The 18,221-nt window shown below is 45.6% G+C and overlaps 1 protein-coding gene across 4 annotated transcripts in view; it reads right to left on the reverse strand.

Moving 5' to 3' along the window:
* The window catches only part of LOC118358345 (probable E3 ubiquitin-protein ligase HECTD4), a 91,512-nt gene that overhangs the window by 52,974 nt on the left and 20,317 nt on the right, over nucleotides 1–18,221 (reverse strand). For all 4 annotated transcript variants that reach the window (XM_052478804.1, XM_052478803.1, XM_052478805.1 and 1 more), the window contains exons 3-5: nucleotides 5,398–5,487; nucleotides 4,587–4,714; nucleotides 360–468 (exon numbers count right to left, since the gene is read on the reverse strand). In XM_052478804.1, the coding sequence (XP_052334764.1) occupies nucleotides 360–468; nucleotides 4,587–4,714; nucleotides 5,398–5,487 (327 nt within the window). The remainder of the gene's footprint in view (nucleotides 1–359; nucleotides 469–4,586; nucleotides 4,715–5,397; nucleotides 5,488–18,221) is intronic.

Consider the following 18,221-nt stretch of genomic DNA (forward strand, 5'->3'; position numbering starts at 1 on the left):
CCTTGAATGAGTAGGTGTGTCCAAACTTTTGACTGGTAGTGTGTATGTCTGAGCGTGTGTGTGTGTGTGTGTGTGTGTGTGTGTGTGTGTGTGTGTGTGTGTGTGTGTGTGTGTGTGTGTGTGTGTGTGTGTGTGTATATATATATATATATACACACACATACACTAATGGACAACAACTCTTAGGCTTCCACCTCCAGCATATACATACATTTTCCTCTCACTCTCTCTCTGCATTATCACTCTCCCTGCATTATCTATCCATCTGCATTATCATTCCATCTACATTTTCTCTCTGCGTTATTGCTCCCTCTGCATTATCACTCCCTCTGCATATGAAAGCAGGGGTGCCATGTTACCTCAGTGTCCCGTGCAAACCGGAGCCCAGCTTGCTGATTCCTCTCCCAAAGGAGTTAGTGGTGTAGAGATAGAGCCCGTCTGTGGCCAGACAGCGCCCCAGGTCTGTGTCTGCAACAGCAGGGAGGGAGGAAGAGACGGAGTGAGAAACAGCAGAAGAGGGAGAAAAACGGAAGGAGGGGTAAAGAAACAGGGAAGGAGGGGAAAGAGGGAGGACAGTATAGAGAGCACGGGACAACAACAGTGAAAGGGTTGAGGCAACAAGACGATGTCCATCCGTTTGCTTTCTCACATCTTCCCGCAAGTGTGAGGAACCATGGTGCAGGCAGCAGTGACAGTCATAGTATAGCCCTTATTGTCCGATTGATCATTTGTGTTTACATATACTACTACTAATAATAATAATAGTAATACACTACGTGACCAAAAGCTTTTTAATTCTGTCATGGAAATAATTGTATTTCCTATTACCACGTCATATATGATTTCTATGCCTTTAGTTTTCCATGTGGGCCAATTTCTTGATTAATTCTGAAAAGCTATCCAAGGACTGTTCCATAAAGGTGTGTTTTAGGGTGGGATATTGTATTTTATAGAATCCATTTTCTTTTCTTCCATACTTTTATAGTGTTCTTAACTATGAACTTGTTAATGTTTTTAGCTTTATCCTTTGAAAATAGACATGTAAAAAGTTTCTGGGGATGAGCATGTGGATCTTCAATATGTACCCATTGTTGCTCTTTAGTACATTTAACTACACTACTCAAAAAAATAAAGGGAACACTTAAACAACACAATGTAACTCCAAGTCAATCACACTTCTGTGAAATCAAACTGCCCACTTAGGAAGCAAAACTGATTGACAATAAATTTCACATGCTGTTGTGCAAATGGAATAGACAACAGGTGGAAATTATAGGCAATTAGCAAGACACCCCCAATAAAGGAGTGGTTCTGCAGGTGGTGACCACAGACCACTTCTCAGTTCCTATGCTTCCTGGCTGATGTTTTGGTCACTTTTGAATGCTGGCGGTGCTTTCACTCTAGTGATAGCATGAGACGGAGTCTACAACCCACACAAGTGGCTCAGGTAGTGCAGCTCATCCAGGTTGACACATCAATGCGAGCTGTGGCAAGAAGGTTTGCTGTGTCTGTCAGTGTAGTGTCCAGAGCATGGAGGCGCTACCAGGAGACAGGCCAGTACATCAGGAGACCTGGAGGAGGCCGTAGGAGGGCAACAACCCAGGAGCAGGACCGCTACCTCAGCCTTTGTGCAAGGAGGAGCAGGAGGAGCACTGCCAGAGCCCTGCAAAATGACCTCCAGCAGGCCACAAATGTGCATGTGTCTGCTCAAACGGTCAGAAATAGACTCCATGAGGGTGGTATGAGGGCCCGACGTCCATATGCTGGTGCAGTTGGCCCTGGGTTCCTCCTAATGCAAGAAAATGCTAGACCTCATGTGGCTGGAGTGTGTCAGCAGCTCCTGCAAGAGGAAGGCATTGATGCTATGGACTGGCCCGCCCGTTCCCCAGACCTGAATCCAATTGAGCACATCTGGGACATCATGTCTCGTTCCATCCACCAACGCCACGTTGCACCACAGACTGTCCAGGGGTTGGCGGATGCTTTAGTCCAGGTATGGGAGGAGATCCCTCAGGAGACCATTCGCCACCTCATCAGGTGCATGCCCAGGCGTTGTAGGGAGGTCATACAGGCACGTGGAGGCCACACACACTACTGAGCTTCATTTTGACTTGTTTAAAGGACATTACATCAAAGTTGGATCAGCCTGTAGTGTGGTTTTCCACTTTAATTTTGAGTGTGACTCCAAATCCAGACCTCCATGGGTTGATACATTTGATTTCCATTGATAATTATTGTGTGATTTTGTTGTCAGCACATTCAACTCTGTAAAGAAAAAAGTATTTAATAAGAATATTTCATTAATTCAGATCTAGGATATGTTATTTTAGTGTTCCCTTTATTCTTTTGAGCAGTGTATATGTCACAACTTAAAGCCTTGGGTGGCGAGTTGATACAATTCCAAGTCTGGGAGGTTAAAACCACTCTCAGACTTAGGAAAATGTAGAACCTTCCTTTTTATTCTAGGAGTTTAATTTACCTATATAAAGACTTATGACCAAGTATACTTTTTTAAAAGAATGTCTTCGGTAGGATAATTGGTATTATCCAAAATAAATAAAAGAACTTTGGCAGCCATACCCTTCTAAAAAGGTTTATTCTACCTGTAAGATTTAAGGTAAAATTGTTCTATTTAAATAAATCTGTTGTTTTCATGTTGTTGAATAATTGGATGAAGTTATCTTCATGTATTTGTTCATATATTTGTCCCTTAATAAGCATCTTAAGTACTGTATATGCCATTTAGCAGACACTTTTATCCCCCCCCCAAAGACCAATGGAGCTAATGTTCTCACATACACAAAGGCTTTAAAAAAGCGTCAGTATAGAGACAAAGTAGAGTCGCAATTCAACGGCTCAAACACGAGACGTATGTGGCAGGGTCTACAGTCAATCACAGATTACAAAAAGAAAATCAGTCCCGTCGCAGACATCGACTTCTTGCTCCCAGACAAATTAAACAACTTCTTTGCTCGCTTTGAGGACAATAGAGTGCCACTGACACGGCCCGCTACCAAAGCCTGTGGGCTCTTCTCCGTGGCCAACGTGAGTAAAACATTTAAACATATTAACCCTCGCAAGACTGCAGGCCCAGATGGCGTCCCTAGCCGCGTCCTCAGAGCATGCGCAGACCAACTGGCTGGTATGTTTACGGACATATTCAATCAATCCCTATCCCAGTCTGCTGTCCCCACATGCTTCAAGATGGCCACCATTGTTCCTGTATCCAAGAAAGCCAAGGTAACTGAACTAATGCCACGTTACACTCACTTCCGTCATCATGAAGTGCTTTGAGAGACTAGTCAAGGATCATATCACCTCCACCCTACCTGATACCCTAGACCCACTCCAATTTGCTTACCACCCCAACAGGTCCACTGATGATGCAATCGCCATCACACTGCCCTATCCCATCTGGACAAGAGGAATACCTATGTAAGAATGCTGTTCATTGACAATAGCTCCGCATTCAACAGCATAGTACCCTCCAAGCTCATCATTAAGCTCTCCTGTACTCCCTGTTCACCCATGAATGCGAGGCCATGCACGCCTCCAACTCAATCATCAAGTTTGCAGACGACAACGACGAGACGGCCTACAGGGAGGAGGTGAGGGCCCTCGGAGTGTGGTTTCAGGAGAATAACCTCTCACTCAACGTCAACAAAACAAAATAAATGATTGTGGACCCCGCCATCCACATCGACGGGACAATAGTGGAGAGGTGGAAAGTTTTAAGTTCCTTCTGCGTACACATCACGGACAAACTGAAATGGTCCACCCATACAGACAGCATGGTGAAGAAGGCGCAACAGCGCCTCTTCAACCTCAGGAGGCTGAAGAAATTTGTCTCATCATCTAAAACACTCAAGCTTCTACAGACGCACAATCGAGAGCATCCTGTCGGGCTGTATCACCGCCTGGTACGGCAACTGCACCGCCCTCAACCGCAAGGCTCTCCAGAGGGTAGTGAGGTCTGCACAACGCATCACGGGGGGCAAACTACCTGCCCTCCAGGACACCTACAGCACCCGGTGTCACAGGAAGGCCAAAAAGATAATCAAAGACAAAACCACCCGATTCACTGCCTGTTCACCTCTTTACCATCCAGAAAGCGAGGTCAGTATAGGTGCATCAAAGCTGGGACCGAGAGGCTGAAAAACATTTTTTATCTCAAGGCCATCAGACTGTTAAAACAGCCATCACTAACATAGAGAGGCTGCTGCCAACATACATACTCAAATCTCTGGCCATCTAAATAAATGGACTTAATAAAGGTATCAGTTGTCACTTTAAATAATGGCACTTTAATAATGTTTACATACTCTACATTACTCATCTCATATGTATATACCATCTACTGCATCTTGCCTATGCCGCACAGTCATCGCTCATCCATATATTTATATGTACATATTCTTATTCATCCCTTTACATTTGTGTGTATACATAAGGTAGTTGTTGTGAATTTGTTAGATTAATTGTTAGATATTACTGCATTGTCGGAACTAGAAGCACAAGCATTTCGCTACACTCGCATTAACATCTGCTAACCATATGTATGTGACAATAACATTTGATTTGATTACCTTTGCTCTCTGCCCCTCCATTGCTGCTGTCAGGTGTAGGCAGCATGTCCTCAAAGCCCCAGGAAACGCTGTGCTTGCCCCCGAGCAGACAGGACGGGGAGCCTGGCCCCCCCTCCAGCACTAGGAGTCTGGGTGGGACAGACAGGGAGAGAAAGAGGTCACAACCACGGCAAGACAGGGAAGGGACACAAGGGTGTCTCACCAAGCACATCCAGACATATGGATACTAGACTCAGCTTCTGTCTCGGGGCCATCAGACTGTTGAACAGCCACCACTAACATTGAGTGGCTGCTGCCAACACACTGTCATTGACACTGACCCAACTCCAGCCATTTTAATAATGGGAATTGATGGGAAATTATGTAAATATATCACTAGCCACTTTAAACAATGCTACCTTATATGATGTTACTTACCCTACATTATTCATCTCATATGCATATGTATATACTGTACTCTACATCATCGACTGCATCCTTATGTAACACATGTATCACTAGCCACTTTAACTATGCCACTTTGTTTACTTTGTCTACACACTCATCTCATATGTATATACTGTACTCGATACCATCTACTGTATGCTGCTCTGTACCATCACTCATTCATATATCCTTATGTACATGTTCCTTATCCCCTTACACTGTGTACAAGACAGTAGTTTTGGAATTGTTAGTTAGATTACTTGTTGGTTATCACTGCATTGTCGGAACTAGAAGCACAAGCATTTCGCTACACTCGCATTTAACATCTGCTAACCATGTGTATGTGACAAATACAATTTGATTTGATTTGATTTTTTTGACTCACTTGTAGAGCACATCAGCCACAGGGAGCTGGCCCAGGTCTGTCTGTTTCTGCAGCAGGTGAACAGTGTGGATAAAGGTCTTTAAGGACCCCCTGGAAACACAAAGCACGTGTGTTAAACTAGGGAAACGGAGGGAGCGAAAGTCAGTGCAGTTGAGAGGTCTTCTCAGGTAGTTCCAGTTGTGTGCACTAGTGGGAATGCTCCAGCTGTGTCGTGTGTGTGTGTGTGTGTGTGTGTGTGTGTGTGTGTGTGTGTGTGTGTGTGTGTGTGTGTGTGTGTGTGTTTGTGTGCTTCTAGGATAGTACAAAATGTTACTTTACAGTCATTCTAAAAATGGATTACATTTTGAAAATCGTCATCTACACACAATACCCCATAATGACAAAGTGAAAACAGGTTTTTGGAAATGTTTGCAAATGTATTAAAATTAAAAAACAGAAATACTTTTACATAAGTTTTCAGACCCTTTGCTTTGAGAGTTGAAATTGAGCTCAGGTGTATCCTGTTTCTATTGATCATCCTTGAGATGTTTCTACAACTTGAATTGGAGTCCACCTGTGGTAAACTCAATTGATTTGACATGATTTTGAAAGGCACACACTAGTGATGCACCGATATGACATTTTTGGCCGATGCCGATATTTTCCTTGCCCCAAAAAATTGATACCGATAATAGATTTTTACAATTTTAGCAGCCTTTTAAGCATTCTAGTACAGTTACCGTAATTTCCGGACTATAAGCCGCTACTTTATTCCCACACTTTGAACCTCGCGGGTTTATACAATGACACGGCTAATTTATGGATTTTTCCCGCTTTCACAAGATTCATGCCGCCAAAAAACTGAGCACCGTCACATAATGTGACGTAAATCGAGCGCGCTCTAACTTCCCATCATTCTGATTACGGTAGTAATTTTGTCACCCTCATCATGGCAAAGACACGAAGAAATGCATATGATGCAGCTTTCAAGTTGAAGGCGATCGATCTGGCTGTTGGAAAAGGAAATAGAGCTGCTGCACGGGAGCTTGGCCTTAATGAGTCGATGATAAGACGTTGGAAACAGCAAAGTGAGGAACCGACTCAGTGCAAAAAGACAACAACAGCTTTCAGAGGGAAGAAAAGCAGATGGCCCAAAGTATTTGCAGCCACTCGACATCAGTGTAAATCGTGCATTTAAGGTGGCGCTCCTTGTTCAGTGGGAGGCTTGGATGACAAGTGGGGAGAAATCCTTCACTAAAACGGGCCACATGCGAAGAGCAACTTATGGTCAAGTCTGCCAGTGGGTTCTGACAGCGTGGAGCATTGTCAAAAAATCCACTATCATCAACGGGTTTCGAAAGGCTGGACTGCTGCGTGTTGAAGGGGCAGCATGAGCTCAGCGGGGTATTTGCCTCCGGATGAAAGTGACGAGAGCGACAATGAAAACGATCCAACATCGGATGAAGCAATTCTGAGGCTATTCAACTCCGACACCGAAGGAGATGGCTTCAGTGGTTTCAGTGCACAGGAGGAGGAAGATAGTGACCAATGACTTTCTTGGTAGGCCACTGTTTAATTTGTTACAAGCCGTGTTTCGTTTAAAGGCTGTGTAAAGTTCATTTGTTTCAATGTACCGGTAGGCACCTGCGGCTTATAGACATGTGCGGCTTATTTATGTACAAAATACATATTTTTTAATAATTCAGTGGGTGCGGTTTATATTCAGGTGCGCTTAATAGTCCAGCAATTACGGTAAATAGTTAACATGTAACGATATTCGTCTTTCTCTGACAAGGAGTATGAAGGATCGGACCAATATGCAGCGTGGTACGTGTCCATGTTGACAATTTATTAACATTGAACACCAAAAACAAAATAACAAGGAGAACAAATGAAAATGAAACAGTTCTGTCTGGTAAAGACAGAGACAGAAACAATCACCCACAACTATAATGGGGAAAACAGGCTACCTAAGTATGATTCTCAATCAGAGACAACAAACGACACCTGCCTCTGATTGAGAACCATACCAGGCCAAACACATCAACACAACATAGAAAAAATAACATAGACTACCCACCCCAACTCACACCCTTACCAAACTAACACAAAGACATAATAAAGGAACTAAGGTCAGAACGTGACATAACACACACATGGACGCAGCGGTCTAAGGCACTGCATCTCAGTGCAAGAGGCGTCACTACAGTCCCTGGTTCAAATCCAGGCTGTATCACATCTGGCCTTGATTGGGAGTCCCATAGGCTGGCGCACAATTTGCACAGCATCGTCAGGGCCGTCATTGTACATAAGGGTTTGTTCTTAACTGACTTACCTAGTTAAATCAAGTTTTTTTATATATATATATACACGCACGCACGCACACACCAAAAGTTATTTTGTTGGCATTTACTTACGTCCCCATTACCAGTAAAACATAATCAAAACCTATTTCTTTCACTTACTTGCTGTGCTGTTCCGTTGTTCATTTGTTCAGTCGTTTCATTCTCAACCCGGATATCTATGGAATGCCGTTTGGGTCTTTGCGTGTCAAAAAAGATAACACGACATAATCTGTTTCAGTAGCTACAGTTAGCTAGCTAACAATATAGCAAGGTGTCGTCACCTAAAATAACCCTCATTTATAAGACAGTTCTTATTTGTAGAATGGTTGTCGGACCCATCTATGTGAAGCTAGCTACAATAAGGATTAGGCACAATAGTGGACCCTGCGGGTAGCCTTCAAAATAAAAGTATGGCATAATGCTACTATTTGTATTCAATACAAATATCAATGACGGCGGCAGCGTAGCCTAGTGGTTAGAGCATTGGACTAGTAACCGAAAGGTTGCAAGTTCAAATCCCTGAACTGACAAGGTACAAATCTGTCATTCTGCCCCTGAACAGGCAGTTAACCCACTGTTCCTAGGCCGTCATTGAAAATAAGAATGTGTTCTTAACTGACCTGCCTAGTTAAATTAAGGTTTAAAAAAAAAAGGCAAACAGCAAATTCCACTATTGTGGCTAGCTTCACAACACATGAACCGGTCCGGTCACAAGCCAGATGAAGCTAGCTTGCTGCTTATAACGTTAGCTTTGGGCAACACAGTTAAGTAGCGGCTAGCTATTTATTTTCATGAACTGAAGTTCAATTTCAATAGGCGAACAACAAGTGGCAACCTAGCTAATACTTACTCACAAGGATTCCTAAATCATGGCTAAGAATAATGACAATGACTGCAGTTTCTACTGATCATTGTTTTTAGGCTGGTTGTATTGGTGCTATCTAAATACCAAGCTAAAATTAGCTACCCCAGAAGTTGCGGGCGAACAAATTATGCCTTATTACCAACGCGGTATTGTAAACGCATCATTCGTGGCCTGTGCTTGCTTGTTTGCTGACTTTTTTGTACAGCTTTGACAGGACTACTGTATCTTTTTGGACATGCAAAGACCCTAACGGCGTTCCATAGTATGTATGTCGTGAAGCTCATAGCAGTGACGCTATTACTGTGTAACTCCGGTAGGGCAACATCTGAAAAATAGCACACTTGGTAGTGTGTACCGGTACTCGACCAGTCAGGAAAAACCAACATCACCAACAACAGAACGGCATATTGTCAAGGGTTGTCTCGCAGAAATATTCTTACTCTTTCAAATGACTGCTCGACTTGTTGACTGCTCGATCCACACAGCAGACATTGTGGGCTAGGTTAGGAATGCTGTGTTGCACATGTTGTGCAAAGTTTTATATGCCGTTATTACGTCATTATTACGTCATGCACGGTACCTTTGACATCGGTTTTTAACATCGGCATTAAACTAGACATCGGCCAATACCGATGTTGGCATTTTTAGCTAATAACGGCCAATTCCGATATGTTCACCGATATATTGTGCATCCCTAGCACACACCTGTCTATATGGTCCCACAGTTGACAGTGCATGTCAGAGCAAAAACCAAGCCGTGAGGTTGAATAGACACAGGATTATGTAGACACACAGATCTGGTCTAAGGGTATCAAAACATTTCTGCGGCATTGAAGGTCCCCAAGAACACAGTGGCCTCCATCATTCTTAAATGGAAGTTTGGAAATGCAGAGACTCTTCCTAGAGCTGGCTGCCTGGCCAAACTGAGCAATCAGGGGAGAAGGGCATTGTTCAGGGAGGTGACCAAGAACCCGATGGTCACTCTGACAGAGCTCCAGAATTCCTCTGTGGAGATGGTTGTCCTTCTGGAAGGTTCTCCCATCTCTGCAGCACTCCACCAATCAGGCCTTTATGGTAGAGTGGCCAGACGGAAGCCACTCCTCCATAAAAGGCTCATGCCTTTTGTCAAACTCCAAGCAGGCTGTCATCAAAAGGACTCTCAGACCATGAGAAACAAGATTCTGTGGTTTGATGAAACTAACATAGTACACTTTGGCCTGAATGCCTGAATGCCAAGTCTAGAGGAAACCTGGCACCATTTTTACAGTGAAGCATAATGGTGGTAGCATCATGCTGTGAGGATGTTTTTCAGTGACAGAGACTGGGAGACTAGTCAGGATCGAGGGAAAGATGAACAGAGCAAAGTACAGAGAGATCTTTGATGAAAACCCGCTCCAGAGCGCTCAGGACCTCATACTAGGGCTAAGGTTCACCTTCCAACAGGACAACGACCCTAAGCACACAGCCAAGACAATGCAGGGGTTGCTTCGGAACAAGTATCTAAATTTACTTGAGCGGCCCAGCCAGAGCCCGGGCTTGAACATCTCAGGAGAGACCTGAAAATAGCTGTGCAGCGACGCTCCCAATCCAACCTGACAAGAGCTTGTGAGGATCTGCGGAGAATTGTAGCATCACACCCAAGACTCAAGGGTGTTATCGCTGCCAAAGGTGCTTCAACAAAGTACTGAATAAAGGGTCTGAATACTTATGTAGATGTGATATTTCCATTTATTTTTTGTACACATTTGCAAAAAAGAAAAAAAAATGTTTTGCTTTGTCATTATGGGGTATTGTGTGTAGATTGATGAGGAACAAATATATTTAATACATTTTACAATAAGGCTGTAATGTAACCAAATGTGGAAAAGGTCAAGGAGTATTTGAAAGACATTGCACTGTATTTGAAAGACATTGAAGTTATCATTATTTGTGTCTGTGAGTGTGTTTGTGCCTGTGAGTGTGGCTTAGGTAACTGTATTCACATGAGTCTTGCTGGTTCCCACATGTAATAAACAACAGATGATTCAGCCTGGAACCAGCATCCCCCTCCCCACCGCAGACCACTTTACACTAACACATTAACAAGACGTGGTGTGATCATAACAACATACAGGAACTCAAGTCCTTCTGTTCACCTGACTTAGAATTCCTCACAATCAAATGTCGACCGCAATATCTATCAAGAGAATTCTCTTCGATTATAATCACAGCCGCATATATTCCCACCCAAGCAAACACATCGATGGCCCTGAACGAACTTCATTTGACTCTATGTAAAATGGAAACTACATATCCCGAGGCTGCATTCATTGTAGCTGGGGATTTTAACAAGGCTAATATGAAAACAAGACTCCCTAAATTCTATCAGCATATCGATTGTGCAACCAGGGTTGGTAAAACCCTGGATCATTGTTATTCTAACTTCCGCAATGCATATAAGGCCCTCCCCCGCCCTCCTTTTGAGAAAAGCTGACCACGACTCCATTTTGTTGCTTCCTGCCTATAGACAGTGTGACGTAGAAGTCCGTCACTGGCCGCGGGCAGCATTTGGTTCTTTAACGCACACACATATTCATCACTCCTCCCTGCGCCATTATAAGATAAGTTAACAATGTGGGTCGACACACAAATTAACTTCTGTCTTGGTGCATGCATTTCACACTTGTCAGTGTTCATATTTGAGAGATACAATAATTATTATACTTATCAATGTTGTGGATGAGCGCATTGTTTGTTTGTTCTGTTCCTCTCTCTCCATCTCTGTAGCTTCCGGGTATGCTGGAAAAGGACCCGAGCTAAGGGAATTGGGTTGGCTTTATAGTGCCTGTCCCAAATGGCTCATTAATGCATATGGGCATATTGAAAGATATTGTCAGTAGTGATGTAATGTTGTAAATGTTATGTTGTGATATTGTTTAAAACCGTGTTGCAATGTATATCCTTTAGTATGTTTAGTTCATGGAAAATGTAGGTTTGTATTGTTAATTGATTAATTAATTAGGGTTAATTGTTCTGAGGGGAGGGGATAGCCCTACAAAAGGAGCCTCCCTTTCAGTCATAGAGGGGAATTTTGGATTGAGCTGTGGATGGGGCAGCATTGTTTTTAAGCTGTCCCATAAGGTAGACGTTGATGGCAGTACTGTTGTTTTTTGTTCCGGAATCACTTGTAAATAAACACCTTTGCACAGAAGAACTTTTGTGGCTCCGCCATCTTTTTATTTGATAGAGGTTAGGTTATCCAGTTTAGCCTTCTGGCCGACACTACGTGACATATGGTGGCAGTGGTGGGATGGCGTACCGTAAATCAGTGAATTCCAACAAGAGAGGTAAAGGAATGCGTACAGGATTGCGTTCTCAGCAACAGCATCAACTGTCAGAAAAAGTACCTGAAGTTGAACCGGGGTGGAATACCATGGAATCGTCTGGTGAAGAAGAGGTCAAGTATGAGAAACTAGGAGCCCGACCGCGGGGCCAAAGACAACCAGAACTGGGTGAGCTGCTGACTGAAGGAGCAGTTGGGGGACCAGAACCACACCCAACCATGGTAACCCTTTTTCAGCAACTTTTCACCTGCCTTGAGAGGAGGGACGAAGACCTCAAGCAGGAGTTACGTGGCCTACGCCAATCTATCCTCACAGCTCCCCACCAGGCGGAACTCGTCAGTGAGAGCCCAAGATTGGGTCTTCCAACACCAGGACGACAAAGGCTCGATGCAGCAGGGACTTCAACTCCACAGCAGGCACCCCCAAGCAGTAATGAGGCCAGCACCAGGAGACCAGTCCAGCAGTGTTAACGTCCATCTTCCAGCATTCCTGAGGAAGGAGCCAAAGATGCCCTCATACCAGCAGGGGGAGGACATTGAAAACTACCTGCTGAGGTTTGAGCGCATGGCTAAGACGTGGCAGTGGCCTGAGGTAGAGTGGGCCTGCAGGCTTGTCCCATTGCTCACGGGCAAGGCCTTAGAGGCTTACACAGCAATGGATGAGGGGCTGTCCAATGTCTACAAGGGCTTGAAGGAAGCGCTGCTGGTGAACATTACATTTAAGTCATTTAGCAGACGCTTGACATCTCACCGGAATCCTACCGTCAACGCTTCAGAGCTGCATCAACGCCATCGGGTGAGTCGCCGACAGAGACGTACCACCGCCTCAAGGGTCTCTACCGACGATGGGTTCGACCGGGGGAGAAGACACAGGACGAAATCGGGGAGGTCATCATCCTCGAGCAACTTCTACAAGTTCTACCACACGACATTCGAACCTGGGTCCGAGAGCACGAGCCCAAGGACGGGCTTATGGAGGCCAAGCTTGCACTGCAGTATCTTAATGCATGTAAAGGGGGCCCACCACAACCTGCAGCACCCGCTCCAAGGAGTCTCAGAGACACAAGGGACATCAGAAACGCCAGAGATGGTGGAGGTAACTCTGGGGGTTATGTGTCTGGGAGGGAGGTAAGGGATCATGCAGTTTGCTCTGATGGGAGGGGTCTGACCTGTTTTTACTGCCGGCAGCAGGGGCACAAAGCTTCAATGTGTCCGCTACGTAAATCCAAGCTCTCAGGTTACTGTTATGTACCCAGAGAGGGGGATGGTGTTCAGAATAGACAGACTCGGGAAGGGTCATGCTTGGTACCTGTAAAAGTGAATGGTAAAAGTCTTACTGCAATGATTGACACCGGCAGTTCCCTGTCATTGATCAGAAAAGGTAATGTACCTGTTAATGACATTGATTATGGTCATCAGACACTGATACAATGTGTCCATGGTGACCAGTCACAGCAGCCCACAGCTGAGCTCACAGTTGAGATTCAGGGTCAGAAATACCTCCTCAAAGTTGGGGTAATGGAGAAGCTACCTTTTGAGATGATTTTGGGGAGGGATGTGCCTGTACTCTCTGATCTGTTGGGAAGTGTGGGGGGTCAGCTATATGAGCAGTCAGTTTGCCAGTCTGATGTTCAGATGGCATGTTCAGTTGTCACTCGTGCCCAGGCCAAAGCTGGTTTACAACCTCTGCCTGACTTGTGTGATAGTCTGTGCGAGGGGGGAACCAAAGGGCCCAGAAAGTCACGCCGCCAGCGGCGTCTTGAGAAGTATGTGGGAACCCCTGTACCTGTTGCTGATGTGTATGGGTTAGAGGTGCAATGGGATGTTCCACAAAATGTTGCTACACTGCAGAAGTCTGACGCAACCTTGAAATGTTTGTTTGACAAGGCCTTAGCTGGGGACAGTCAATCTTCATGTGGGGGGATTTACACAGTAGACAACCACATACTCTACCTTGGGTCAGAGGCAGATAGCAGGAAGTTGGTGGTGCCATCTACCTGTAGACCACTTGTTCTCAAACTTGCACATACAGTTCCATGGGCAGGCCATCTAGGGCAACATAAGACCTATCTTAGGCTAGGCTCCCGTTTCTTTTGGCCCTCCATGTATACTGATGTACAAAAATACTGCAAATCATGCCCCACGTGCCAGAAAACCAGTGCTGTCCGTAGGTCTGAATGGGCTCCTCTATGTTCACTGCCTGTTATCTCTACCCCATTCAAGAGAATTGCAATGGACATTGTTGGACCCTTGGAGAAGAGTAGTGCAGGTTACAAGTATATATTGGTGATCTGTGACTATGCCACCCGGTTCCCAGAAGCCTTCCCACTCCGTTCCATAACCACTCCAAAAATAATCAGTGCTCTTGTTCAGCTCTTCTCTCGTGTAGGAATCCCAGATGAAATCCTGACGGACCAAGGGACAAACTTCACCTCACGACTGATGGTTCAACTCCACCGACAGCTGGGCATTAAAGGCTTGAGGACGACTCCCTACCATCCCCAAACGGATGAGCTCGTAGAGAGATTCAATCAAACGCTCAAGAACATGTTGAGGAAGTTTGTGGCTGACACTGGTAAAGACTGGGATAAGTGGTTACCCTTTCTGCTTTTTGCTTACAGGGAGGTGCCTCAGGCATCGACAGGTTTCTCGTCATTTGAACTCCTCTATGGATGGCCATTGCAAGGACCACTGGACCTGCTGAAGAAGTGCTGGGAAGGTTCCCCAGTAGCTACCTCAGGACAGGGGATTGTCCAGTATGTCCTCCAGATGCGAGACAGGTTGGAACGGTACCGAGAGGAAGCTAGAGCAAACCTTCAGCAAGCCCAGAAGGCCCAGAAGAGAGGCTATGACCAGCACGCTCGCCACAGAGAGTTTGAGCCAGGACAGAAAGTCCTGCTCCTCCTTCCCTCGTCTACCAGCACGCTCCTTGCGCAATGGCAAGGACCGTACCTAATCGGGAGGAAGATGGGCCCAGTGACCTACGAGGTGCTGCACCCGGACAAGGGTAAGAGGAAGCAAATCTACCACGTGAACCTTCTCAAGGCCTGGGAGGAGAAAGAGGAACTCTCCAAAGGAAAGTCCTTTCTGGTCCGCAGAGTAGAAGAGGATGAGTCGGATGGGGTCACAGAGGCATGGAAAGAACGAGCAGAAGTCATACTGGCTCACCTGGAAGAAGACAAGCAAGATGAGCTGAAGCAGCTGTTTGGCAAGTATCCGGCCCTCTTCAGTCAGAGACCAGGAAGAACCAAAGTCTTAGAACACGTCATTCGTTTGAAACCTGGCCAGAACCCTGTCCGCCAGCATCCTTACCGTGTGCCTGAGAGGCTGGTGGTAGCCCTCAAGGAAGAGGTCCACACCATGATAGAGATGGATGTTGTCGAGCCATCTTCAAGTAAATGGAGCAGCCCTATTGTCATTGTCCCAAAGAAGGATGGCTCTTTGCGCGTCTGCATGGACTTCCGTAAGGTGAATGCCATCTCCCAGTTTGATGCCTATCCCATGCCCCGCATCGACGACTTACTGGAGAGAATAGGTAGAGCTCATTACATCACCACATTGGATCTCTGCAAAGGGTACTGGCAGGTGCCCCTGGATGATCAATCCAAGGTCTACACTGCATTCCGGACGCCAATGGGCCTGTTCCAGTTCAAGGTCATGCCGTTTGGCCTTCATGGGGCCCCTGCGACTTTCCAGAGGCTGATGGACAAGGTCCTCCAGGACTGTGACGATTACTGTGCTGCTTACTTGGACGACGTGGTGATCTACAGCCACTCCTGGGAGGAGCACATACAGCATCTTAGCAGAGTCCTGGGGAAGATCCATGAAGCAGGCCTCACGCTTAACCTCCTGAAGTGTGAGTGGGCGAAACAGGAGACAAAGTACCTGGGTTACCAGCTGGGTAAGGGTGAAGTTCGGCCTCAGGTGGAGAAAGTGGAGTCCATCAGGAATAGCCCTCAACCCAGAACCAAGACACAGGTGAAGTCCTTCCTAGGTCTGGCAGGGTGGTACCGGAGATTCATTCCACAGTTTTCGACCATCGCTGTCCCTCTGACCAACCTCACTTCGAAGGGGGCCAGCAACCCTGTGAAGTGGACTGAGGAGTGTGAGGAAGCCTTCATGACACTGAAAAAACGACTGTGCTCATTCCCTGTTCTCCAGACCCCTGATTTTCAGAAGAGATTTCTCGTGCAGGTGGACGCTTCGGCTGTAGGAATTGGAGCTGTACTGGCCCAAGGGGAGCCAAGAGAAGAGCTTCCTGTGCTGTACCTGAGTCGGAAGCTGTTGCCCAGGGAAACCAGGTATTCTACAATCGAAAAGGAGTGCCTGGCTATAAAGTGGGCCCTAGATAGCCTCCGTTACTACCTTCTTGGGAGGGAATTTGACCTGCACACGGACCACAGAGCACTGACCTGGATCCAGACCATGAAGGACCGGAATTCTCGTGTGACCAGGTGGTATCTGGAGCTCCAGCCCTTCAGGTTCTGTGTCCGTCACAAGGCAGGAAAAGAGAACGTTACTGCGGACTACCTATCAAGGCTCCCGTACATGGTCGCTTCAGGAGAGGAGGAAGGTAATGTGACGTAGAAGTCCGTCACTGGCCGCGGGCAGCATTTGGTTCTTTAACGTGGTCCTTCTGTAGCTCAGTTGGTAGAGCATGGCGCTTGTAACGCCAGGGTAGTGGGTTCGATTCCCGGGACCACCCATACGTAGAATGTATGCACACATGACTGTAAGTCGCTTTGGATAAAAGCGTCTGCTAAATGGCATATATTAACGCACACACATATTCATCACTCCTCCCTGCGCCATTATAAGATAAGTTAACAATGTGGGTCGACACACAAATTAACTTCTGTCTTGGTGCATGCATTTCACACTTGTCAGTGTTCATATTTGAGAGATACAATAATTATTATACTTATCAATGTTGTGGATGAGCGCATTGTTTGTTTGTTCTGTTCCTCTCTCTCCATCTCTGTAGCTTCCGGGTATGCTGGAAAAGGACCCGAGCTAAGGGAATTGGGTTGGCTTTATAGTGCCTGTCCCAAATGGCTCATTAATGCATATGGGCATATTGAAAGATATTGTCAGTAGTGATGTAATGTTGTAAATGTCATGTTGTGATATTGTTTAAAACCGTGTTGCAATGTATATCCTTTAGTATGTTTAGTTCATGGAAAATGTAGGTTTGTATTGTTAATTGATTAATTAATTAGGGTTAATTGTTCTGAGGGGAGGGGCTAGCCCTACAAAAGGAGCCTCCCTTTCAGTCATAGAGGGGAATTTTGGATTGAGCTGTGGATGGGGCAGCATTGTTTTTAAGCTGTCCCATAAGGTAGACGTTGATGGCAGTACTGTTGTTTTTTGTTCCGGAATCACTTGTAAATAAACACCTTTCCACAGAAGAACTTTTGCGGCTCCGCCATCTTTTTATTTAATAGAGGTTAGGTTATCCAGTTTAGCCTTCTGGCCGACTCTACGTGACAGACAGAAACTAAAACAGGAAGCTCCTGCGCTCAGGTCTGTTCAACGCTGGTCTGACCAATCTGATTCCACGCTTCAAGATTGCTTTGATCACGTGGACTGGGATATGTTCCGCATTGCGTCAAACAATAACATTGACGAATACGCTGATTCAGTGAGCGAGTTTATTAGCAAGTGCATTGGCGATGTTGTACCCATAGGAACAATTAAAACATTCCAAACTAGAAACTGTGGATTGATGGCAGCATTCCCACGAAACTGAAAGCGCAAACCACTGCTTTTAATCAGGTCAAGGTGACCAGAAACATGACTGAATACAAACAGTGTAGCTATTCCCTCACAAAGGCAATCAAACAAGCTAAGCGTCAGTATAGAGACAAAGTGGAGTCGCAATTCAACGGCTCAGACACAAGAGGTATGTGGCAGGGTCTACAGTCAATCACGGATTACAAAAAGAAAACCAGCCCCGTCGCGGACTAGGATGTCTTGCTCCCAGACAGACTAAACAACTTCTTTGCTCGCTTTGAGGACAATACAGTGCCACTGACACGGCTCGCTACCAAAACCTGCGGACTCTTCTTCACTGCAGCCGACGTGAGTAAAACATTTAAACGTGTTAACACTTGCAAGACTGCAGGCCCAGACAGCATCCCCAGCCGCATCCTCAGAGCATGCGCAGACCAGCTGGCTGGTGTGTTTACGGACATATTCAATCAATCCATATCCCAGTCTGATGTTCCCACATGCTTCAAGAGGGCCACCATTGTTCCTGTTCCCAAGAAAGCTAAGGTAACTGAGCTAAACGACTGCCCCGTAGCACTCACTT

Source organism: Oncorhynchus keta, chromosome 25, assembly GCF_023373465.1.
Source record: "Oncorhynchus keta strain PuntledgeMale-10-30-2019 chromosome 25, Oket_V2, whole genome shotgun sequence".
Classification (NCBI taxonomy): Eukaryota; Metazoa; Chordata; class Actinopteri; order Salmoniformes; family Salmonidae; genus Oncorhynchus; species Oncorhynchus keta.